The sequence below is a fragment of the Paraphaeosphaeria sporulosa genome (assembly GCF_001642045.1).
Source record: "Paraphaeosphaeria sporulosa strain AP3s5-JAC2a unplaced genomic scaffold CC84scaffold_2, whole genome shotgun sequence".
Taxonomy (NCBI): Eukaryota; Fungi; Ascomycota; class Dothideomycetes; order Pleosporales; family Didymosphaeriaceae; genus Paraphaeosphaeria; species Paraphaeosphaeria sporulosa.
In genome coordinates, this window is record NW_017253361.1 from 3,390,814 (window position 1) to 3,415,638 (window position 24,825).

General features: G+C 55.7%; 6 protein-coding genes across 6 annotated transcripts; 2 read left to right on the forward strand and 4 right to left on the reverse strand.

The window, feature by feature from the left end:
- The first annotated feature begins 8 nt into the window (after positions 1-8).
- On the forward strand, positions 9-4,135 carry CC84DRAFT_1161400 (uncharacterized protein). The gene has a single exon (XM_018177726.1). The coding sequence runs from the start codon at positions 179-181 to the stop codon at positions 3,884-3,886; it is 3,708 nt and encodes a 1,235-aa protein (XP_018040826.1). The 5' UTR covers positions 9-178; the 3' UTR covers positions 3,887-4,135.
- Positions 4,136-4,336: 201 nt separating this feature from the next.
- On the reverse strand, positions 4,337-6,649 carry CC84DRAFT_1161401 (uncharacterized protein). The gene has a single exon (XM_018177727.1). The coding sequence runs from the start codon at positions 6,615-6,617 to the stop codon at positions 4,437-4,439; it is 2,181 nt and encodes a 726-aa protein (XP_018040827.1). The 5' UTR covers positions 6,618-6,649; the 3' UTR covers positions 4,337-4,436.
- Positions 6,650-15,448: 8,799 nt separating this feature from the next.
- CC84DRAFT_1081884 (epsilon subunit of F1F0-ATP synthase N-terminal domain-containing protein) lies at positions 15,449-16,239 on the reverse strand (the record flags this gene model as incomplete). Its single annotated transcript, XM_018173954.1, has 5 exons — positions 15,449-15,481; positions 15,562-15,651; positions 15,703-15,922; positions 15,989-16,011; positions 16,108-16,239. 5 exons carry the CDS (start codon positions 16,237-16,239, stop codon positions 15,449-15,451), a joined length of 498 nt encoding a protein of 165 aa, XP_018040828.1.
- Positions 16,240-16,423: 184 nt separating this feature from the next.
- On the reverse strand, positions 16,424-17,588 carry CC84DRAFT_1139043 (endo-alpha-1,5-arabinanase precursor; the record flags this gene model as incomplete). The annotated part of the gene is made up of 2 exons (XM_018176218.1): positions 16,424-17,263; positions 17,322-17,588. The coding sequence occupies 2 exons, from the start codon at positions 17,586-17,588 to the stop codon at positions 16,565-16,567; spliced, it is 966 nt and encodes a 321-aa protein (XP_018040829.1). The 3' UTR covers positions 16,424-16,564.
- Positions 17,589-18,764: 1,176 nt separating this feature from the next.
- CC84DRAFT_1139048 (uncharacterized protein) lies at positions 18,765-22,737 on the reverse strand. The gene is made up of 4 exons (XM_018176219.1): positions 22,593-22,737; positions 22,307-22,535; positions 19,862-22,257; positions 18,765-19,810 (listed from the first exon to the last, which is right to left on the reverse strand). Exons 1-4 carry the CDS (start codon positions 22,628-22,630, stop codon positions 19,156-19,158), a joined length of 3,318 nt encoding a protein of 1,105 aa, XP_018040830.1. The 5' UTR covers positions 22,631-22,737; the 3' UTR covers positions 18,765-19,155.
- A 381-nt stretch (positions 22,738-23,118) lies between these two features.
- CC84DRAFT_1161403 (G-protein complex gamma subunit Ste18/GpgA) lies at positions 23,119-24,252 on the forward strand. Its single transcript, XM_018177728.1, has 3 exons — positions 23,119-23,728; positions 23,786-23,846; positions 23,896-24,252. Exons 1-3 carry the CDS (start codon positions 23,571-23,573, stop codon positions 23,956-23,958), a joined length of 282 nt encoding a protein of 93 aa, XP_018040831.1. The 5' UTR covers positions 23,119-23,570; the 3' UTR covers positions 23,959-24,252.
- The last annotated feature ends 573 nt before the right edge of the window (positions 24,253-24,825 follow it).

Here is a 24,825-nt window from a genome sequence, read left to right on the forward strand (position 1 = left end):
CGCGTTGCATCTCTCCGCATGTGCCAGTGTCGCCTTTCGTCTACCGCTCCCAGCACGTTCCGCTTGTTCTTTGGCTGCCAGAAACCAAACCTGCACGCGGTCGTTTGACGCAGCAACCATATTTGACCATGCGTGATCCTCGCCGGCGACGGTAACAATACGACTGGCCGTCACCACCATGTCGGCGCCCTCCAGCGAGGGTCGGCTTTCCACATCGTCCATGCCCTCGGTCACATCCTCGCCGACGCTGAATTCGAGATACTCGGACGTGTACGCAGACAATGGGGAGGGTAGCTCGTCACAACGGCCTAGCCTGGCAGGCTCAAGGCAGAACAGCGGAGGGAGAAGCCACGTGCAGGAGGAGCAGTCGCAGCATTTTGGGGATGCGTTGCGCGATGAGGCGGTACGAGAGCGCGATTTCGCGCAGCGCAAGCGGAACCGTAGGTCTGGAGGCTTTCTTCTCGACTCGGCCTTCTCCAACGGACCGCGCAGCCGACATGCACACCAGAGCGGGAGCGGGAAGGATGCAAAGCGCAAGCAGACAAACGATCGAAGCGCAAACGCAGCAAGACATGCAGCAACTGGGATTGCGAGCGGCTCGCCTTTGTCGCGGGAGGTCAGCATGGCTGAGGGAGTGCCTGCCCAAGCAGATCGCCGGGTCGACTCTGTCAACACGGAGGAGCATGCGTCCGATGGTATACTCGTTGCAAAGACGAGAGCCAGGCTATCCGCGGTGCCTCCCAGTGCGCCCCATCAAGAGCAGCCCGATGCTACCACGCCGCGTCCCGCCTTCGATCCGAACCAAATCGTACACATGGCTCTGAGCCTCAATGAGAGTCGCCGACGCAACATGAGTGCTGGCCAGCTGCTCACTCCACAAGCGCATGTCACATCTGGGCGGCGGCGCGACGGCAGCGTCAATAGTCCTAGCACTGGCAGCGGCCACCTGCGACAATATCTGAACGAGCAACGGAGGGCATCCCGAAATATATCCCCTTTCGGCGACAAGTCTCCGGCGCGCCATATGTCCATGTCAGCGCAACGCAGAGGGTCGGTCTTGATACAGGGACAGCAAGGCAAAGAGCCGAGCCCGGCCACCTGGCAGCGTGTGGACAAGGCTCGCGCCTTCATTGAGCTGAGGGTAGAATACCTGAGGCTCCTTGAATTCCTCCCTCCGCTCAAGCCTGACTCCTCTGCGCCTGGAAACTTCGTCGTCATGGCAAACAATGTCCCTGGCAGTCCACATGCGCAATTGACACGGATTCCGTCTCATGCGAACAAGCACCATGACCTTGGTCGACCTTACAACCCTCTACAGGTCTTGCGTAACCGCCGGAGCCGAGCACGCGAAAGGAAGAGCTTCGACCACCCCCCGGAAGAGTTTGCGGATGTGGAACAGGTTCACAAATGGGTCGACAGGGTAGAGGAAGCGGCACAATCATTCATGTACCGCCAGCTCGACAGAGTGGCCTTGCCCAGACTTCATGAAAGCCACGCGACAGCCGCAGACCATGCAAAACCCGCTAGACCAAGCAAAATCTGGATGTTCTCGTCCGAGGAGCTGCTTGCAGATGCGCATTGGCTTGAACATAGTGATAATAAGACAATCGTGGAGGATCGCTACGGACGCAAAATCTTCCCCGCAAAGGAACCGCAAAAGCAAGACCTCCTATCAGCCCGTCCCAGCAAAGAGTATCCCGACAAACGCAGAAGGAGCTGGGTCGAGGGCATAGTAGCAGACAACCACAATACTACCGGAGATGAAAGCGAGGCTTTGAGCGAGCGTGGCCGCAAGCGAAGGCTACTGCCAACGTTCCGTGCGGAGAGCCCCAAATATAAAAAGCATAACTGGATCGGTTCGAGACAGCAGGCTGGGAGCAATACGGACTCTTCTGATTCCGAGTCTGATCTGGAGAAACGCCGCTCGAAGAAGACCCAGAAGATGGTAGAAGGAGACAACGAGACTGGTGCACTAAAACTTAGGATGAAACATCTCATGGAGACAGAAGTCAAAGAGACGCAGCGGGCGGAAACCCCTCTGTTGTTCACTCCCGACACTCCAAACAAATGGGGCCAAGGGACGACTGACGGTCATGATGAGAAGGGTGTACGAAGCTCATTTGAAGTGTCAGATTCTGCAAATGGGTCTGTCAAGGCCAACCTGGCTGGGCCCAAGCTCCCCCCCAAGCAGCGTAACGATCCTGAGTTGTCGAAAGACCCATCGAAAGAATACAGATCGTCGTTCGAAGAGTTCGATAGCACGGCACCAAGCACCCCGCTCTACCCGAGGCACTACCCACACATCGATGGCGATACTTCACCTTCGGTGAGTCGCGCGGGTTCCCACAAGAAGCCCAAGAAAAGTAAATTGGACTTTTTACGATCTGAAGAGACCAAAGCGAGGCACGATCAGGATCACCTCGTGCCAGATTCGGCCGGCTCTGATAAGAAGCGTAGCTCTCGCCACGCTATCGAAGAGGCTGAAGAAGGCAATGGTATTAGCTCCGCGATATGGGCAGCTCCAGGCGCGGTCAAGAACTTCCTGGGACACCGCAAGAACGACAGTGTCAACAGTCTGACGAGCCCGATCAAAGACAAAGATCGAAAAGACGCCAAGGAACCGCCGTCTGCTGTCACGAGGTTCATCAAAGGCGTAAAGAACGAGAGCTCAAAGATGGGAGGCTTTATATTCCGCAAAGAGGGACCAGCAGACGAATCAGATACTGATGCAGCATCTGACGGCCACCTTGCCCTCGAATCAGAAACAGACGAAGATTACGGCTCGCTCCGCCGTAGAAAAACTCCCAAGCTCGCGCGAAGCAGCACTGCCGAGACTGCGGGTAGCGTCACGTCCAAGACGTCAAAGAAGGCCACTGGCTATCATCTCGAACTCCCTTCCTTCCGTCCTCAATCCAAGATCGACGAAGACAGCGCTTCGGAGCTCTCCGACAACCACATCAGCCGCCAGTCCCGCGAAACAGCAAAGAACCGCTCTCCCCGCTTCGACAAGTTAGCTCCTCCCGGCCTCGATCTCTCCCGCATATCCTCCTCCTCGTCCCGCTCCGCAAGCCAAGACCGCATCAACCGGCTCCTCGCCCGTCCCGGCGGCGTCGGCCACGCAGGCCTCCCCGTAACCTCCCTCGCAAAAGATCGCCTGCGCTCCTCCAGCGCAGACGCCAGCCCCAAGCGCAGACCCTCCCGCCCCACCCTCGAAGGCAGGCGCCACTGGAGCATCACCGACTCCCAGAAGGACCTGTCCCGATCTAAGAGCAGCGACACCATCGAGGTCACACCTTCGGAAATCGCCCGGGTCCGCGCCCTCTACCTCTGCTCCGGCATCAAAGCCAAGGAGATAAACCGCCGCGCCCTCGAAATCCGCAACCCGCCTGCCAGCTTCCTCGTCCGCGCTGCCGCCTCCGCGCACAGGGACCTCTACCCCGTCGCGCGCAAGGAAGAACACGTACTCGCCGCGCGCATCCTCACGACCGCCTTCGAATCCCGCATCAGCGCCCTGCAAAGCCTCGCCCGCAGCTTCCGCGAAGACACAGTCGTCGACCTGCAGTCTCGCATCGCAGACCTCAAAAGCAACGTCGAGACCTCGCTCTTCGCGCGCGTCCGGGAAGGCGGGGATGACGCGCTCAAGGTGTCGAGCCAGGTGTCTGCCGACGCGCCGCTCGCCGTCAAGCAGATCACAGACGACATCGAGCACATGGTGCGCATGCGGCGGCGGCGCACGCGCTGGGTGCGCAGGGTTGGGTGGACGCTGCTCGAGTGGGCGCTGCTGGGCTTCATGTGGTGCGCGTGGCTGGTCGTAACGCTGAGCCGCGTGGGCACGCGCAGCGTTGCCTTCTTCTGGCGCATCGTCAAGTGGTTGCTTTGGCTGTAGGATGCCGCAGGTCTTTATCTTTGGGTGGTATGAATACATGCATTTTAGAGTTTGGATGGGTTTTCCGTTGCGCTACGTGGAAGGTTGCTATTGAATGAAAAGATGGGACGGCGTTGCTGCTTCTGATACCATTTCATGCTCTTCTGAATGGCGGCGCACATGTTGTACGAGACGGGGCTGCATAGCATTGCTCTTCATTGTCATGTTCGTATACAAGATTATAATGTGTAGTAATAGAACGATTCGTACATTCTTTCTAGAGTCTTATCGAATACATTGCTTCCATGCTTCGACGATCGTGGAAACGATCACAGACTACCATCGAGAGGCGTGATCTAACCTACTATCCCAGTGTGTGCTTCCAGGGTCAAGATTGGGACTTCGTCATCCTCCAGGTTGTATTATATACTGTGTACAGTTTTGGAGCAAGGCAGAGGTTTGAGTGCTTCAGTCAATTTACTACAGTGCAAAACTGAACAGGATCAACGGTAACGTATTCCTTCACACAATCATGCCCATTTCCCAAACAACTTTTTCCCAAGTCCCAAGTTCACTCCTTGGCCCTCCACAACCTTTGCTCCAAGCCTCTTCTTCTCTCGAAGTCCCTTCTGCTGGCCTCCACCATCCTGCCCTGTCTGTCGAGTTCCACCAGTTGTCCCCTCTTGAGCATCTCCTCCTCGTTCCTCTTCCTCCCTTCCTGCATCCTTCCCATCCCGTTTTGGCGGCTCCAACTTGTCTCTTCGTCCCCAAAAGCCCTTCTGTCCTGTCGTGGATAAAGTCTCTGGGGGCGGGCTCGTTGCGAGGAAGGAATCTCTTCGCTTGGGGTCAGCACGCTGCTGCGTTGCGGACTGTAGTCGTGGATCATCCGCTGCTGCTGCTCCTGGTACGGGTAACTCGAAGTTTGTGACTGGGCGACTTCGCGGTACCTCTGGTCTGGAGCCCTCTCCCGAGAGGATTCTTGGTCCTCGATACTGCTGTACTGGCGCTGGCGCTGGCGCTGGCGCTGGCGCTGGCGCTGAGACTGGTAATTGGAATTGTTCACGTCCCAATCTCGACCCAGCGTCTCCCGACCCCTCACGCGAGTCAAACGATCGTGAGGCTTCCGTTGCTGCCTCTGGTATTGTTCGGATTCTCTGAAGGGCCTGCTCGAGACCTCGGTTCCGCGAGAGTAATTCGGGGGTGATCGTCGCCGACGAAGCCTCACTGAGTGAGCTGCCCGGTCCTGACGCAACGAAGGTTGTACCACCGAGGAATCTTGGGAAGTCATCAGGTCGAGTTGCACCGCTTGCCCTTCTTGAACCCCCGTTTTGCGGATCCCATGTAGCTCCTGGAGATCGTATGCCGTGCGCTGTTGATGGACGTCTACCGGAATTTCTCTGCGCTCTGCCCTCCTCCTCTCCGAGCGTGGATGTTTCTCGAGACGAATTTCCATCACTTGCCTCTCGAGGGAGCTTCCCCGCTGTAGGCGTGACTGAGCCCCTTTCTGACTCCGGCCGTAATGTGCCCAACCGAGAGGTTCCCGCTCGCGGCGTTGCGGAGCGCGATCGCGAGTCCTCTGCATTTGGACTTTGGTGTCGTTTGATGCGGTGTCCCGCCGCTGAGATTGTTCTTGCTGCCTCAATTGGGGAGAGCGGCTTGAGGAACGTGCTATCGGGGTTGGGCCTGAAGGCAAGACCTGCTGCAGATATTCTTCTTGCTGCATCGAGGGCTGAGAAGGTGCTCGCGCGGGGGATAGCGGTTCTGACGCGGACAGCTCGCTCTGTATGAGCTCTATCGAAGGAGGGTCTACTACTCTCTTCACTGGTCCCGTCTGTGATGTGGTTGCGTCCAAGATCACCGTCGTCATTTCTGGCACCAAACTCGGAGGCGGCAGATCCAAAATCTTCTTGCGAGCTCTCTTCTGCTTGCGGCGCTTGAGTACCCCGCTCGGCTGAGCTCCTACGTCGCTCTTCTGCACCTTTTCTTTGCGCCCTTTGCGTTGAAGGAACTTCCTGATCCCACATCCTTGAAGTTCTGCTCCTTGTGCGACCACGTTGCGGCGGGTCGTCCCTTTGCGAGCCGTCTTGGGGGTCGCGGCGGACAGGTCCTGACTTAGCTGTCGCTTGCGAAACTGCCGGCGCGCGAGTGGGTTGTTTGTCAGTCGGCGCCCGACGAACAGGTGCAGGCGCTTCATGCTTAGAAAAGGCCTTCTCTTGGTTACGAAGGTTTTGTTGCGCTTGAGGTTGATAGCGAACGGGTTCCGGCGCTTGGCTACGAAGGGGTCGCGCACTAACTTCGTTGCGAGGGGGGTAATGCTGCAGGGGACGAGGCTGCCTGTGAGCTGGAGAGGGCTCATACCAGGCTGCTGGAGGTCTGGAATAGTTGTCTCGTCCAGCGGGGGCTGTAGGACGGGGTTGGTAGCCATCATGTCGAGCTGGGACTGGAGGGGGTTGCGGGTAGAAATCTCTTCGAGCGGGAGCTGGAGGGGCTCTTGGATAATCATCTCTTCTGGCTGGAGCAGGTGGAGGCTGAGAGTAGACATCTCGTCGAACAGGCGCTGCTCGTGGTCTAGAGTAGGAGTCTCGTCGTTCGGGAAGTGGAGGTGGGAGTCTGGGGTAGTAGTCGTCCTTCCTGGCAAATGCTGGCGCTTGTCGGGGAGGAGGATCGTCTCTTCGAGGAGGGGAGTAGACGGCGACGGGTGGATCAACTTTTCTTGCGAGGAAGATGGGCTGTCGTGTGGGTGCGGTTTCATAACCTCTTGGCCTTTGTAGCGTTCCCCCAGGATATCCTGGTGCGTGTCCTGGTGCCGCGGGTCGAAAGGGCCGGACTGGTTCCCGGTCCCTTCGTGCTGGTGGTTCAGGTGAGTACTTACGTTGAACATGCGAAACTGGCTGGGGTTCGGCTTTGGGTTTACTGCCAAAACCAAAAAAGCTTCGTTTTGGCTTGGGTGCTGGCTGCTCTTTGGGCTTGGGAGGCGGCGTCTGCGTGTCTGGTCTGGTCCACGTTGGGGTGTCTCGCACTGGATACTCAGGGGCCGGAGGTCGTTGTTGATCTGGCGGGAGGTTAACACCATAGACGGACTTTCTAGCCTTGCGCTTGCGACCAGCAGGCAACGTCTTCTTCGGTGCAAATTGTGTGGGAAGGGCAACGATACCTGGAGCTGCTGAACTAGGTTTCCTTTGCTTTTCCGTAGGCACAGTGAGCACGCGAGGTATCGTGCTTCGCCGCCTTTCTAGCGCAGTAGTTGTTACATGCTCTAATGGCGGTGCAAGTGACTGCGGGTCTCGAGATAGGTCCGCAGTAGGAGGCCTGTCAAGCCTACTAGGCTCCTGATCTGGGATTTCTTCAGTAGGAAGGGTGGGTGGTTCCGCAATGCGCGTCACTGGTGCAGCTAGAGTCTCGTTTGGAACGATCTCAGCCACAATCACAGGTACTGTTGGCGCTTGCTCAGGTGCGGCAATACGTCGCTGTCTTGAATAAAGTCCAGGGGGACTGTAGGATGCTGTAGGATCGTCTTGAATCCTCACTGTTTTCTCATCAGGTGGGATATCTTCAACGGTAGACCGACGACGGGAACGAATCGTTTCCTTGCGGGTTGGAGCACGACTTGGCTCTTTGGGTGGATCCGGGATTGATGGAGCCGGACTACCGTGGTAAACATCCAAAACTGCCAACGGCTCGTCAAGCACTGAAGATTGGGTAGAAGGAGAAAAGGACCGATCCGCTTCTGTTTCCAGCTCCAGATTTCTTTGGATAAGGCCAGTGGGAGGGCGATCGGCTGTTCCCTGACGCGAGATGCCAGTTACACTTCGTTGAACAGGCTTCTCTTCTTCCAAAGGCGCTCGTTTGGTCGGTACACGGGCTGCCATCCTTTCGACCTGAAACGGGTCTTCATACGTGCCCTGGCGTGAAAAACCGGTTGAAGCCCGTCTAGGTATCGGCTCGTCCTCTTCTGGGGTCACTTCCTCGGTAGGCTTGCGAGGAACCTTCCTTTCGAGCTCAGATGGCTGATGTAATACAGCTCGCTTGACTGTGAGGTCTACCGGGGGCAAAGTGACCTTTTCAGTGGCCCTTCTCACTTTCGTAGCTCGTCGCGGTATTGGCACTTCTTCTTCGTCTTCAGAAGATTCTCGATGCGTTGGCACGCGAATCGCTTTCTCCTCGAGCTCCGTAGGCTGCTGTGTTAGTGTCTCTTCGGTAGCCAGATCCCCTAATGACATGCTTTTCTGCCGTTCGAGGACTTCTGTGAGTTTCCTTTCGAGCGGAACAGTGGCAATCCCAGTAGACTCCCTTAAAATTAGCATCGATTCTCTCCGGCTTTCACTCCTTGCTGGAACAGGTTCGGACATATAATCTTCGCTCACATCCTCTTGAAGCTCAGCAGGCTGGTTTTTTGGGGTTCGCCTAATTACTGGGTCATATGTAGATGCGGTCCTTTGGCGCTGCATGGTTCCAGTATCGCCGCGCTCAAGAGGAAACGGGGCAGCTTTGGTAGGCTTTCTAGAAAGATATAGGGAGGTCCTTCGGCTCGGGAAAAAAACGTCAGGCTCAGGAATTCCAGGATTCAGGTTATTGTCATCTTTATGGTCAGTACCCGCTCTTGCTATGCGCCTCACTGGCATGTTCGAAGTGGGGCTTCCATCGCGCGTAATGGCAGTAGGCTTTCGTGAAATCGGAATAGTAGCAGCCCCGCTCAGGGGACTTGAGTTAAGAGCGCTAGTTGGAGCCTTTAAAATCTGCGTAGAAAGCTTTCGGCTTGGAGGATCGACCTCAGGATCAGAGGCCTCGTGATGAAAATCGCTTCCCTCGTCTATTTCGTGGTCTTCCCACGCCATTAGCACGACTGGCATACTAGGAGATGGTTCTTCCTCCCCCAAAGTCGAAGTGGGCTTGCGTGGAACCGATGAAGTTGGAATTTTAGTAGGCTTTCGCGCAACTGGAGCAGTGGGAGCTCCAGTAGACTTTCGCGAGACAGAGGCAGTAAGAACCGTCGTTGGATTCCTCGAAACTTGAGCTGAAGCTTTTCTGCTTGGAGGAATAAATGGCTCGGACTCATCAGGTCCAGAGGGGTCGAATTCCCTTTTGGCCTCTTTCTCAGTATCTGCCCGTGCCATTCGCATCACCGGCATAGTAGAGGAAGGGTCTTTTTCTGGTAGATTTGAAGTGGGCCTCCGCGAAACGGGCACAGTAGGAGCTCTGGTCAATTTCTTTGAGACCTGGGACGAAGCCGTCCTACTGGGTACGGCAGGTATTTCAGACTCATCGGGCTCAGAAGGATTGAAATCGCTCTCAGCTTCGACCTCAGTAGAAGTCGTTCTCCGCGAAATAAGAACACTAGGAGCCCTAATGAGCTTCCTCAAGACTTGTGCTGAAGCTTGCGTACTCGGTGGAGCAGTGATTACAAGCTCAGTTTCAGATTCTGAAGCTTTTGAAGGATTGAAGTTGCTTTCAACGGGAGGCCGGGGATCTGCGCGAGCCATGCGTGTCACTGCCATCGTTGATGACGGACTCTCGTCCCTTGCGGTCGGCCGACGCGATTGTGCTGTCGTCTGTCTCGAAGGCATAAGGGGTACCTCCTCCGGCGCCGTTGGCTGCCTGAATATGCGTGTGGGTTCTCTGATTACCTTCCGCGAGACTGGAGGTATGTGATCTGGTATCAGAGTTTCTGAGAGTTGCGTCTGCTGGGTAGGCTGTCGGGAGACACGTATGAGTTCCCTGGTTACCTTCCGGGAGACCGAGGGTGTTACTTCTGCATCCAAAGAGTCTATTACACGAGATACTTCAGTGGGTTGCCTGGAGATATGTGTTCGCTCCCTGGTCACTTTTCGAGATATTGGAGGTGTCTGCTCGGCTTCCAAAGATTCCTCTGAGCAAGAGAGTCCAGTAGACTGCCTAGAAATTATGGTATGTTTCCTTGTCAACTTACGGGAGGACGCTTCTGTGGGTTCTGGGCCGGCTTCAACGGTAGCGGGTGGAGAAGGCGACAAAGAGTCTGGCAAAGGTGGCAACTCGGTCGGCATGCGTGATAATGTTGATGGTTTTCGCGTATTCTTCTCGATAGGAGTCGCATTGGACGTTTCCTCAGGAGAAGACGGCCGTGGCTCCATGGTTGATTTCACAGAGAGAAGAGCTGGCTCTCGGACAAGCCTCTCCAAGGGATGAATCTCAGGCGACTCTTCTGGGGAGGATCGTGGCGGAACCGTAGTTGACTTACGAGACAAAACCGTCGGTTCCCGTGCGGTAACTTCCGCGGGACTTATCACAGGTGATGCTTCCGGAGAAGGCGGTGGCGGGTTTATGGTAGGCTCCCGGGCCAAAGCTGTTGGCTCTCGCGCGATTCGTTCCAAAGGATGTACCTCAGGTGATGCCTCTTGAGAGGTTATCTGTGGACCCAGGGTAGACCTCCGCGAAGGAAGCGTGGGCTGGCGAGTAGGCGCTCGGGTAGGTGCATGAGTAGGCGCGCGAGTTGGAGTTGGAAAAGTCATTGCAGCGCGCATGACTGGAGGCGTAAATTCAGTAGTTGGTGCTCGTTCTATGGTAGGTTCTCGACTAGCTGGGTGATCTTGGGCTTGCTCCGTTGATGCGAAATCGAGCGGGTCGATCGAGTTCATCGTCAAGTCAGTCAATCCAGTGGTAGTCCTCGTGGTAGTTCCGCGACGTGACGGCATTTTGGGCTCGTCCACCGCTTCTGTAGCTGTTTGTCGTCGAAGCATACCAGTTTCTTCAGGAGTAATACGGTGGGACTGAATGGGAGAGCTTCTCGAAGCGCCGAGACCGATTACCTCAGTGGCTGTCCGAGACAGAACTTGCGGGACAGGATCCTGCACCACCAACAATGTCCGCTCACGTTGAGTCGGCCGTCGTGTTGTTGTTGTACGGCGAATGACTGGGTCCAGCTCGGTTGGTCTTCTCGTGGTGGTCTTGCGAACGGGACGGTGGAAATCATCCTCCTCTGGATCAGGAACAAATTGCTCAGTTGGTCTTCGCGTGGTGACTTTGCGAGCAAGGGGAGGTTCAAAGTCAGGCTCATCCTCGACTTCAGGAACACTAGGTTCAATTGGCCTGCTTGTAGTGACCTTACGAACAACGACGGGTTCAAAGTCATCAAATTCGGGCTCAGGAATGACTCGCTCATTCGACCTTCGAGTGGTGATCTTGTGAACAATCGGAGGCTGAAAGTCAGCATCCTCAGGCTCAGGGATAACAGGTTCGGTTGCCCTTCTTGTTGTGACCTTGCGAACAACTGGGGGTTGGAAGTCCTCGCCCTCTTCCTCTTCCAGAACGATCTGCTCAGTTGGCCATCTCGTTTTCACCTTGCGCATGAGTGGAGGCTGAAACTCGTCCTCGGGTTCAGGAGCAACCTGTTCAGTTGACCGTCTCGTGGTAATTTTGCGAACCACTGGAGGCTGGAAGCCATCATCCTTGATCTCAGGGCCTGGAGTTGGAACCCGCTCAGTCGGTCGCCTAGTGGTCACTTTACGAACAACAGAATGTCGGAACTCGTCGTCCTGGACCTCAGGTTCCATCTGATGTCCCGATGTCACCTTGCGCACAACTGGTGGTTGCAAGTCCTTAGCCTCCAGCTCAAGTTCTGTGCGCAAGATTTGCTCCGTGGATCGCCATGTCGTCGTTTTGTGAACGACTGGTGGTCGTAAGTCAGCCTCCACTGATTGGGCTTCCCGACTTGGTGTCTTCTCGGTCGGACGTCGTGTTGTCACTTTGCGGACAACTGGGGATTGGAAATCAACATCCTGCAATTCAGGTTCTAGTGTTCCAAGTTCAGCCACCACATCGACTTCAGAATCCGGCTGCTCTTCAAGCTGAATAACTCCTTTGACCTCATCGGCGTCGAGTTCCGATGCGAGACTGCTTGGAGACTCTGGTTGCTCTTCACGATATTCGACCATTTTGCGCTCAGGTTCCGGTGGAGAATATTGCAGCTGCTCTTCCGGCTCCACGGCATAGTCGGTCTGACGTTGCGTAGCCGGGGCGGCCGCATACTCTGACTGATCTGATTGCCCTTCAGCATCTTCAGACCGTTCATACTCATCACCTTCATCAGTCCCTTCGACCTCTTCGGTTTCCAGTCCCGGCGCGAAATCAACCGCTGGTAATGTCTCCATGACGGCGGTGATGGAGTCGATAGCAGCGGGCAGCTCGGTCTGTGCACACTCTAGCCATGCCTGGATTTCTTCTGGCGGTATGACTTCAACCTTTAGCATGCCTTGCGAGATCATCGACATTCGCCGAGACTGCGTTGAGATGCGAGTAAGGACCCTGCTCAAACGTCTGTCGTTGATCTCCTGATCGATCATCCTTGGGATGTCATCGAATACGGAATCAACGGACTTGTTGCGAAGGCGAGTGGACTTCCTCCAGATACCTGTATGCTTTTTGCTAAGAGCGCGCTCAACGGGGTCAATATAAGTTGAGGAACGACGGCGCTCATCGAGGTGAACACCCAGGTCGTCAGCGATTATATCAAGCTCGTCCATGAGTTGGCTCCGGGTCTCAGATAGCTGTATCAATTGCCTACGGGTCTTCTGTAGCCATGCGTCTTCAGTCTCTTGTGTTTCCTCCGACTCTATGCCAGTTGCCTTCCTTATGACCGGTGCCTCGAAGTCTTCCTCCTCAAGCTTCTCGACCACAGGTTCTAACGCAGAGCTGTGCCTTGAAACGGGGGATCGCTCCGGTGAGCGTTCGATCGGCGCTGCCTCAAATTTGGCATCGTCTTTTGGGGTGTACTTCTGATCCAGATCCACGCCCAGATCGTCCGCGACAGACTTGACTAGTTCAATAAGTTCTGGCGCAGATTTCACGCTTTCGCGCAGTGAGGGCAGCGCATCGTTCATGTTGGGACCTAGCTGGCCGGGCGCTCCGACATTGAGCTTCTCGGCTGCTTTGGGCGGTACGTACGGGCATGGCGGCTGCTAACCACAAATCTGCTGGACTGGCTGACAAGGCTGGCAGAGTTGACAAGGTTGACAGACGTGGCTGCACACAGGACGCTGGCAGACATTGCGACATGGTCCAGTGCAAGAAGCGCCAGATTTACAGCGTTTGACAAGGTCCGCAGAGACTTTTCGAAGTTGGACAAGGTTTGGTTGGCTGAACTTCATGTTGTTGATGACATTCTGCAGAGTACTTTGATGCTCTTCCAGTATAGAGTCAATGATGTATCCCAAATCTTGAGCAAAGGTGTCTCCGCATTTGTCTCTTGATATGCATTCGGAATGATGTTGCCGACGGCACCTGTTGCCTCTCGGGGAGCTTTGGGAGCTGCCAGCAGAAGAGTCGGTGGCGACTCGTCTCCTTGAGCGATGATGCTTGGACGTCATAGGCATGGGAGGTGGCATAGCGCGACATTGGCTACAGGGCATTTTTGCAGCTTCCTCACGTGGTTCGATGGCGGATACCGTCGAGAAATGGCCACACGCGCGTTTGATCCAATTGCTCGGGTTCTGTAGCGGCGCCTTGAATGCCCTGAACGTTGCGCGAGACTTGAGACGTGCCCCGGGAAACCCAAAATCCTGAGTCTTGCGCCGGCCGTATCCACCTCGCCAATCAACATGTTCGGGAACTTCAATAGAGTAGTAGCCCTCCTCTACGCCAACATCCGCACTCGTATTAACGGCCTGGGTAGATGTCCGTCGTGTAAGACTGTGGTTGGAGGTGGACCCGTCATGACTGAGGTTCTTCGCGGCAATCTCTTCAAGCTTCTCGGTTGTCGGTTGGGGCTCGCCAAAGTTATGAACATGTGTCTCAAAGTTGACATCCACATCCTCAGGTTCAGACATAGTTGATCTTCGCCTTGATCGTTGCACGGACTCGTTAGCATCACTTTCCTGATCTTTTAGGGCACTGCGAGATCCCTGGCGCCATCTCCTTTTGGTATTAGGTTGTCGCTCCGGGAGCAAGTATCGTCGTGAAATGATTTCTTCGTCACCAGTTGCGGCTCCGCGGTCAAGTTGACCTGCCAACCTTCGTACAGGGTTACTAGTCTGCGAACGATAGGTTTGTTCGGCCTGCTTTGGATCACTCGACGGACTAGCTTTATAGCTCTCAGCAGTGGACGACTTCCGGATCGAGTGACGCCTCACTGTTTCATCAGAGGCGGGCGGTTGCTCTGGATTTATAGAGACTGTTCGAGGAGCTTCGGAGAAATCGTTCAGCTGGTCCCGCTGTACAACCGAGCGCTGGACACCCCTCGGTGGCTGCGCTTGCGTTTTTGCCTGCGTGAACACGTTTGTGGATCTACTGCGCTCCGACACCGATGTTTCTGCAGCATGCATAGATTCCGAGGTGGACCGCTCTGCGACTTCCGTCGAACGCCAAGGTGAGTTCTGTCTGCGAGCTGGCCTTTCGCCTGTGCTGATTCGTGAGGTAGTCCTCACCAGGACTTTTGGCTTGACATCGTCCGCCTTCGCTCGAGTGAACGGATCGGCGCGATGAATTGACTGTCTTCGCTCGGCAACCTTCGTCGGTGGTCTTGATATAGGTAAGGCAGCGTTAGAAACCTCCCGCCTCGCTGAGGATTCTTTGGCAGGATGGGCTTCCTGGTTGCCATCGGTAGCGCGCATGACAGAGCCTACCTTGGGCGGTTGCTGCTTAATCCTGGAAATAGCGGAGGCGCCTTTGGCGATAGCGGCGGATCCTGCAGACGGAAAAAGAGGATCTTTCCGAGACTCCGAGGTTTTTCTCTCGAAAAAGGTCTTCGCGTCCTTGACGGAAAACATCTTTCGCGGCGGTCTTGCTGGAGGGAGAGGAGGTGGCGTTGGAGGGCCATCAACAGAGACCTTTCGCTCGGGCGCAGGCGGGGGTGTAGGTCGTGTGACGAATTCGAAGGATCCAGATGTTCTTCGGCGTCCGCCCATGTTGCTTCCGAGCTGTGAAGGCGGGCCTGGCGCTGGTTTTCCCCGCTCTCTGTAGGGGTGCTCGACATTGTCGAGGATCCTGCCATAGGGATTCTTCCCCGTCAAGTAGGATGGCGACTTTGGTCTCCAAGCAGTCGTCTGGGGAGCGGTGAGATTGTCAGGTCGTGGCAGTGGCTGAAGCTGTGATTCCAGAGTTCGTCGAGGTGGCGGTTGTGGTTGCTCAATGGTCCCCTTCGTCGCTCTAACAGATGGCTCGTCTACAGGACGCTTCCCTCGTGCTGGAGGCTGGCTGCCAGGCCCAGAGGCTGCCGGGGGTCCTGCGCTTGGTGCAGATAGGCCAGTGCCGCGTCGCATGTGGTGAGGAAAAATGGGACGGGAGACTTACAGACGCGTAAGATGAAGTGAATGCAGCAGTAGCGTTGACGTCGTGTGTAGAATAAAAGCACGTAGGGAATATAGCGTGACAGGGTCACGCAAGAGGTACTAGGAATAGAGGTAAGACGAGAACGGTGTGATTGAGTGCACTCAACCGGGTATGCAAGAGGAAGAGAGGCACAGGCGAGGTGACCAGGGAAGTGTTTTGCTTATCTCGAGCACCTTCTATATTTTGGCCGCGCGTGGGAGGCGCCGTGGAAGGCGCCTCCCGCTCCTGCTAATAGTGTACACGTCACGCAAAGAAATGCCCCAGGAAAGCACACTATTTACACAATTACTTCAGAGCCGCCTGCAGGCTCTCGAGGACCTGGTACGATTGTCAGCAGCGGTTCTCCGTGCAAGTAGATGCAAACGTGAAGCATGCACTGGGGATGCCGGAGGACTCACCTCGAGCTCGATCTTGGCCTCGGCAATGTCCTGCTCGCTGCCATTTCCGCCAGCGATCTTCTGCGCCTCTGCGATCTGGTTCCTGACAGCCTGGTCACCCGTCAGTCTCACGTTGCACCGCCCATCTCACACGTTGTGTACCTCTGCGCTGAAGTCCTCCAATGCGTACCCCTCGACGGCGTTGATGCTGAGCTGCGAGTCGGGCTGGACGGTCGCGAAGCCGCCCGACAGGAAGAACTGCTTGCTGCCGCCGCTCTCCTCGATGATCTCGACGAGACCGGGCTTCAATTGCTCGATGGAAGGAACGTGGTTGGCCAGGACACCCATCTCGCCCGTCTCGGCGGGGAGGTTGACCTGGACGCTGCAGTGAATCCGTCAGTGTTGACTTCGGGGAGGACAGGGCTCGGGCGGGCCAGCGGAGACGTACACGTCCTGGGACTTGTAGATAGACTGTGACACGGTACGGTCAGCATGGATTGGTCGTGTGCAGAGCCCGACTGGGCAGGAGACGACGCTTCAATGGGCGCGGTCGCTGGCAATGCGTACCTGGTGCGGAAGAGCTAGGGAGAGCTTGATCTTGTCCGAGGCGACGTCGGCGTAGCCCCGGCGCATGACGGGGCGAGCAATGGCCTGGGGCCGCGCGCGAAGGGCAGCGCGAGCAATGCGGAGGGAGCTCATGATGGATGCGGGTGTGGTGGGGATGCAATTGCTGATGCCGGCGCTGTCGTGTACGAGGTCGACGCCGAAGTTCTTGTGCTTGGCGCCCGCTACCGAGAATTCACCGCTGCCCTGGCTAGCGCCGTCTACTTCCGTCTCACTACCGAACACTGTGCATGCCGATGCACTTCGCACACACGAACTTGGGTCCTCACTTGCACGTGCATTAGTCCCGTGAGTGATGATCAAGAATTGTGTCCGCCACGGGACAGATCGATTTGAATATGGCAAGCAATAAAGGTAACTATGTACACGAACGGAACACCAGCGCTCTCTCACACATGACCTATACAACCGGCCACCCGCTCGAAAAGTCAATTTTGTTGATGCCAAACTTCTTCTGTCCATCCGCATACCCAATCCTCGTGTCGACATAGTGGTAGTACAGCACCGGTCCAAGCGTAGGATCCCAGTAGACACCTTGACCGCCCGGACCGTAAACCCACCCGTGAGACTCAAGCACCGTAGTCCCACCACCATTCGTGCAAGACACGCCGCTCTTGTCGACAAATCCACCCGTAGCAGAGGTAGACCTGCACACTTGGATCTTATACTCGGCCCCGGCAGCGGGCTTGCTCGTGTCGAAACCGCAGCACTGGCCGACCGAGAAGAAGAGATAGTGGTAATTGCCGTTCTTAGCGATGAACGCGCCTTCCTGGGCGTGTGTGCCTGACGGCTTGTACGCGATGCGAGTGGAAGTAGCCCCCGAGGCCACGGTGAGAGGCGGGTTGTTCATCTTGACGCTGTAGATGTCGCCCCAGAAGGAGCCGAACGACATGACGATGTTCGAGCCATCGTAGTAGGCGGCGCCGTCAATGGCATTGTAGGGAGACCCGGCCTTGGAGGAGATGCCAGTAGCACCATGATCGGTCCAGTTGTCGAGGTCGGTGGACGTTGCCACGCCAATGGCGGAATTCTGAGAGCCAAAGGAGGAGACGCTGTAGAAAAGATAGTATGTGTCGCCAAACTTGGTCACGTCGGGTGCCTATGCCCATTTCTATCAGCCACAACCCCTAATAAGAATAATTGGTGAAAGTACTCACCCAGAGGTCGTCTTTTCCAGCCAGGTTGATCTTCGACCCGGCGGGAATAGCAGCACGAAGATACGTCCACGGTCCGTTGATAGTCTTCGCACTGTGAATGGCGATCTTGCCTCCAGTCGAGAAACGGTAGTACCTCCCATCAGAGTCGCGGCGGATAAGCGCAGGGTCATGGGCGTTGTTGCAGACACCACTGCAAGCCATAGGATCCGCGTAACCCATAACGGTAGCGGCGAGTCCAATGAGGGACGCAATGATAGAAGACTTCATCTTGCCGGCAAGTGCTGTCAGAAAATACCCAAAACAAGAATGGGAACAAAAACGAAAGATCGACGACCTGAAGGTAGGGTGGAGGAACGCGCCGTGGCAGGCGCACAGCTACTACCTATACATGATCCATGATAGATCTAAGATGGAAATGGTAGGAACATGGTGGGTCGCCGTTTAAGGCGTGGCCCCCGAAATCTCGAAACTGTGGAGAAATGCTCTTAGCGTTCACAACCCTGAATGGTGGAAACAATGCCAATTGCCGGCCCAGACGGAGAATTTCGCGTTGGAACCACTACATTTGCCGACATGGGAATATACGATACCATAGGTAAATTGGCGGGGTGCATATAGCTGCACCCCAGAATGTCAAAGTAATACGATTTGGTCGAAAGTTGCTTTTGTACAGGTACGACAGCTGCAGTATGAATCTGTGTTTGGTGGAACGCAGTTCTTGCGCTATGAGGTGATGTTGGTATCCCTGTTTTGATCGTTTTGCACGTGCTCCCAATAGTGCGTTTCAGATAGGGCTGCTGGCAATAAGATCGCTGTCTGCTCTCGGCTTCGGTATAGGACTAGTGCGCATCATTGTATGGCGACACTGGTTTTCTGGTGTTGTAAGGTTGGTGGACTATCGCTGACACTGCCCAATACGAGCAGAATGCCATGGATCATAGCTGTAGGTGTTGGAAGATCGCAGGCTGGTATCACGGTGTCAACGACAGTGTTTCATCGATTCAAGGGCGTTGTATCATCCCTCCCAGCACACATTCGTAAGGATTGTGGTCGAAGAGTTCCCAGTGTTTCTGCATGATTGCAAGAGGTCGACCCTCAATGTCCGTGCCGCGAAGAGATCGTGAACAGAAGACTGCAAACTACACTTGGTGGTCCTCATCACATACCATGGTCTTACCCACTTGGCTAGCACGAGAACTTTATGACACGTCTCGGGACTCCTAACATTAGCAATCTGCAGTGGTAACATTATTTCTATCAAGAGAATTCCAATATCCTCTGCGCATACAGCTCTACGACAAACTTCCTAGTTCACATCAAATTGCTGGACCGGAATAACGAGTGAGCTTTGATGCCTAAAAAGACCTAAAATGCAGAACAGAAGAAGGAATGGAGCGACCAATCTTGTTCGTTGTCGGTCGACGTTCTGAACCACCCACCAGAAGTGTAGTCTTCATGTACATGAACATTACTAGTGGGAACACCAGACCTCGTCAGGTTCACGAAAAGAAACATCTCGCACACCAAGTCCTGGAAGACCATCCTCAACGTTGAACTTTTTAAAACACCCCATATGGAATTATGACAATGCTGCACACCCAACGTCTTATCTATCTACGAGAGTCCAAGAAGATGCCTGTCTGATGCACCTAATACTAAGAAATTGGAAAAGCGGGTTTCGGGAACACAACTCCAACCATCCATCTCCCCACTGTTTGCCCGTTCGTCCATGTGTTGCCCAAACCATTGCTCTGCTGTACCGATACATCATGTACAGCAGACCGAAGTCATTTTCATAAGCTTGAACATTGCCGTCGTTGAATGCATCACAAACTTACTGTCCACCCCTCTTGAACATACCAGGCCTGTACTTGCCATCGCTGGGGGCCTGCGTTGGTGGAGGAGGACGCGAGCTCTCAGGAGGAGCATCTCCTGGTGTACCACGTCGACCCGGGGGTGCGTAACCACCGCCGGTTGCGGGGGATCCTGTCCTCCCTGAGTCTTCGCGAGACCTGAATCCACCTCGTACTGGCGCCTCGTAACGACCGGAGGAAGCAGCAGGAGACTCGTTGCGATCCTCGGGTCCACGTCCGCTGCTTTCACGCCCACGCCATCCACCAGCAGCAGGTGCATCGCCACCGTCGCGGTTACGGAGGTGAGGAGGAACATAACCGCTCCTCCTGGGTGCCTCCTCGGCTGCTGGAGACGGAGCTGCAGCTACAGGGGCAGGGGCAGCAGATTCTGTAGGCGGAAGTTGACCAGCGGCCTTCATGGCCTCACGTTCGCGCCACGTTGGCTTGTTGCCTGCAAGCGCAAGTCGGGGTGGACCGCCAGCAGCAGGTGAGGCTTGTTCGCGTGCCGGCACATCGCGTACCGGTGCATCGCGTACCGGAACGTCGCGCGAGAAGGGCGCGGACTTCTTCGCAGCGCGCCTTGCCTCGGCCTCCTCTTCTCGCTGTCGCTGGAGACGTGCCTTCTCAGCAAGTTCGCTAGGGTTTTTGTTAGCAGCTACAACATGACACTGAAACGGAAGTACATACGCTCTCTCTGCATCGCGAGCAGCCTTCTCGGCCAGAAGCTTCTCCCGTCGCTCCGCTTCCGCCTGCTCCTTGGCTTCCCGCTCCGCTTCCTCTCTCTCGCGCTCTTCCCTCTCTCTTTGCTCTGCCTCTTCTCGTTCGCGCTTCTCCTTTGCGATCCGCTCCTTGATTTCCTGGACGCGCTTCGCCTTCTTCTGTTCGAGCTCCTTTTGTGCAATCTTGCTGCGCTTTTCAAACTCTGCCCTGCGCGATTGCTTTACTTCATTGACAAAGCTCTGGTAGGCTGGTACGAGCCTAGACAGGCGGTGCTTGAGCTCAACATCTTCCTTGTGCTTTTGCTCAGCCTCCTTGAGCTCTTCTTGCTTGGCCTTCTCGTATGCTTCTTCATCATCCTTTTGCTGTTTTTCATAATCGTCCTTGAGATGCTTGATCTCTTCTTTGCGGTACGCACGTTCGAGGTGATCGATTCGCTTACCGGCAATGCGTAGCTGCTCACCGAGTAGGGTCTTCTCCTTCTCGAGAGCTGCCAATTTCATGGCACGAATGCGGGTAGAGTCGAGCTCGCTGATGTCTTCTGGGAGATCGAGATCAACTGCCACAGATTCCTTGAGTTCCTTGAGTTGTTTCTCAAGCTCCTCACGCTGGACGCGTGCTTGTTCTGCCTGGATACGTGCTGCAGCACGCTGGCGCTGTTCCTCGGCAAGACGGCGGCTCTCTTCCTCCTTGGCTTGTTGAATGCGAAGGGCTCGCTTGGTTTGTTCCTCGGTCTCCTTCGCCTGCTGGGCCTTGAGAGCAGCTTCCTTCTTCTGTGAGATGATATCACGACGGGCAAGGGTAGCCTGATGCTCCTTCTCGGCACCCTCCTTGGTCCGGAGGAGAGCAGCCTCCTTTGCCTTTTGCCTTTCGGCGTTGAAACTGGGATCGACATATTGGCAGGTGACGAAGAGAGACTTCGCCAAGCGGGTGATCTGGGATCGAACGATCTCAGCAGGTGTACTCTGGAGACGCTGAACCGACCGTGCCTCGCTCTCAGCAGAACCTGCGCCTGAGCCAGGGTGCATGGCCTTGGCAGAAGAAAAGACGTCAGAGTCGAATGTTAGGACACCAGCGGCGTGGTCAATGCGGATGGCTAGGTCACCCTTCTTACAACCGTTCATAATGAACTTCTCGATAGTGCCGCTGGTAACCTCAAACGACTCAGGAAATTGGGCGAGTTTGAGCACAAAACTGATCTCAACAGAATCGTAAACCTGTGACAGCTGCTGGAACAAGCGAGTGAGAATAACTTGTTGGAGAGGTCCAATGTAAATCTTCATAGCCTCGTCAGCGCCGATCTGCTCCAGAATTGGCGAGATCTTCTTGCAGATGGAGAGAGGGTGGAAGTCCACTTCAAGAATGTTGTACAGATCCCGGATCTCAGGACGTGCGCGTTTGAGAAGTCCCTTGGACAGCGCATCCTTGAACAAGATAGCACGAGTAGGAGCTTGCGACATGCCGAGGAGATTGGTCAGACGAGAGTTCTTGTTCTTCCTAGCCTCGTCTACATCAACCAGAGCACCTCGCGAACGGGTAGTGCTGATCACAGGAATAGACAGCGCGGAGAGGAGGACAAAAGAGGCGGTGTTCACAATATCGGCTTCGGTGACCGGAGGGTTGTCCTTCTTTGACTGGCCAGCAGCAACTGCGGCGGCAGATTGTCGCAGGAGGTTGTAGTAACGACTCCATGCCGCAGCGTGGAAAAGGTAGTTTTCGCTGCGAAGGAAGATCTCGGTAAGATGCTTGAAGTAGCTGGCCATCATATTGTTCTTCGCGGGACGCTTGCTCAGAGTAAGAAGAGTGTGAATGTCCTCTACGCTGCGGAAAGCCTCCTGCCAAAGCTCGAGCTTGACTGCAACGTCCAGCTGCTGGAAACGGGTGTCGAGGTGACGCTGGAGGGTGTCTGGGTCGGACAGGTTGATCGCGTGCATCTGCGATGAGAACTTGGCGGCATTCTGGAGATGGTTGCGCAAAAGCTCACAAAGGCGACGGAATTCGGTCTTGCGGGTATAGTTTTGGCAGAACTGGAAGGCTTGGAGGGCGGTCGACTGATACATGATCTCGAGACGCGCGTTGTTCTTGAAGATGTCCAGCACTGTGCGGTACGTCTCCCAGAGGAACTTGAGCCATGGTGTAACGATGGCTCGGTCGGTACGGTCCTTGGACTGTTCGCCAGAAACGGTCGACAGCAGAATGGATTCGGGAGTTTCAGAAGCCTCGAGATCATCCACGGCCTTCGCTCCTGCTTCTTCCTCTACACCATCAGCAGCGGGGCCCTCGGTGGCCTTGTGCACCTCGGCTGCCTTTTCTTGAGCATCGGTGACCTTCTTCTCCGCGAGCTCAATGAAGCGCTTGAACACAACCTGCCCACTGTTAGCTCAGCATTTGACCTTGCCTTTTGCTCGTCCATACCTCAATAGTTCCGACGTTCGTGTTCTGGGCGGTGTTCTTGTACTGGTAGAGGCCGTCCTTGGCAAGTTTGCCTTTCCTGAGGTCGACACAGAGTTCGACAAACAGGATCATCACCGGCTCGAGGGAGGCGATGGGGCTATTGCGTGTGCGCTTGGATATGACATGTTCGTGGAGGAGCGACAGGGCGGCCTGGGGCTGCTGCACTCCGATAAGTTCTTGTGCGCGTTTGCTGAAGAACAGTTAGCAACGATGCAGGTCACCGTGGTTTGGCACGAAGGCAACGGACAGAGTATTCTCGGGCTTGCTGTGCGGCGGCGGCGCCATGCTGGGCAGACTGGGGATCACAGATCCGTCTGCGGTATCGCTCTGAGGCTTCGAAGCGGGCTCAGCGAGGGGTTGCGCAAAGGTTCACGCGGCTGCGGTGGGCTAATCTTCGAAAATGAGCGTTCGCTTTGGTGTGCGCGATCTCTTTTGGTTTAGCGCTAGCGGGGCGTCACGGTCACGTGCGGAGAGCGCACAACGGCAGTTCTCAAGCAGGAGTCACAGAATATGATTGTTTGCGATACCTTGCTGGCGCAAATACAGCCAGTGGGCGAACGATGCATTGCGTATCCGGTGGCAGCTTGGGGAGCACTGCCAGAGCAGTTGCCGCTGGGCTGGGACTGGGACGGGGACGACCCGGCGCGGCTGCAGGCCATGCAATGCATCCAGACAACAACCGCTGGCTGCGTAGAGTTATCAGCGAGCCACGGTTTGCTGGGCCTGAGCGACCATCGACTGGCTGCAGCCCGGCCACGCTGCGCCGGCGCTGTCTTTCCACCGCATTATCGACAGTGTGCGCGGCGAGAAGCCAATCTCGCGCGCCTTGATCATCTGGGCCATTTGCGGCCTAGGCTGGGCACCAAGCCAACATCCGAGCTCTCATTCCCTCCCCTATCCCGTCCGCGCCCACGCTCTCCCCAGCACAGCGTTGCCCTCGCCTCAGCTCTGCCCTCCGCAGCCGCCGTCTGAGAACGTTGCCGTGACGGTCGCTGGCCCGCAAGTCCAACTCGCTCTCACGCCCCGCCGCTCCTTACCCGCCTCTCCGCTCACCCGTCTCTGGCACGTCCTCTGCCGCAACGCAGGAACGTCGCACCATCTCACGAGCACTCGACGCATCACCAGCGCACGCCGTTCCACCCGCAACCGCTCCAACACACGGCCCTACGCCTCTCCTTGCCATTCTTAGCCGCTCTCTCCCCGCAACCGCACCTCGCCCATCATGATGGCCGCTGCACCCTACGAAATCCGCACTGGCGGCGACGGAAAGAGCAAGAAGCAGAGCATGGCCGAGCTGAAGCTGCGCCGCCTTACCGAGCTGAACCAGCGTTTGCGCGAGGACCTCGAGCGCCGCCGGATACCCGTATCGGAGGCTGCCATTGAGTAAGACGCCGCCCATTGGCAGAATAAACACCGATTGTGTACTGACCGCGTGCGCAGCCTTATTGCATTCACGGACAAGGAGCCCAAGGATTGGATGGTACCATCGCGATGGGGAACGGTGCGTGACGGCCGCCGCGTTATTGTTGAAGTACGACTGACTGTGGCAGATCGACAAGCGGGACGATCCCTACGCGCCCCAGCAGAGCAACGGCTGCTGCATAGTAATGTAAACGACTCGAGATGGCGGGTGTCATGTCCAGCAACGGCGTTCATGCGGAGCCTTTCACGGCACACTTTTCATATACCTTTTTGGGGACGGCGGTGGATAATACCCATGGTGGTCAAAACGCGGCCTTCTTGGACCGACCATGTACTTTCAGCAATGTGTAAATTACGGGAAAGCGTTACTGCCTGCCCTTGCAGCGCAGCGGGGACCAGCTTCTGGGTGTGTTTAGTCGATTCAGCCTTGCCAGGTATTTCAGTATCAAGGAAAAGCAAGAGTTCTAATTCATCACGCTCAGTGTTCATCTCAATTGACGTCTGTGCTGTGCGGTGCGACGAGTCCAACACCATGAAGGTTATCATTTTACATTCGGTGCGAGAACGGTTGACAACTAACAAAGCGGAGACGAAGCTGCACCATAGAGTTCATAGGACTCGACGCGTCTCGATGCGTGCATTATGTATACCTTTGAACTAATTGTAAGCCATGCATCATGACAACTTTGCAGAGGTGCTCATTTCGGTGTCGCCCGCTGTTGGTGTGCAGCAACCTGGCAGGCCATGGTTCGGTGATGTTTCCATTCGGCTTCTGTGATGACCAGGACAGGAAGGTCATGTACGCCTGGTCAACGGCAATATTCAAGCTTAGGCGAGATTGGTTCAGTGGCGCGCCCCTCAAACACCATACACCCATTCTCAAAGCGCGGAGCAGACGGTGTAGACGCCATTCCACAGGTAAGCGCGGAGGCGGTAGTACACATGCTGACGAGAGAGGGTGGTTTGCACTGCACCGAACGAATAGCTGTTCCGTCACGAACAGCCTGCCAAAGGCCTTCGAAAGGCCCCGGTCTGCGAGCCTTGGCGCTCGCACAGGA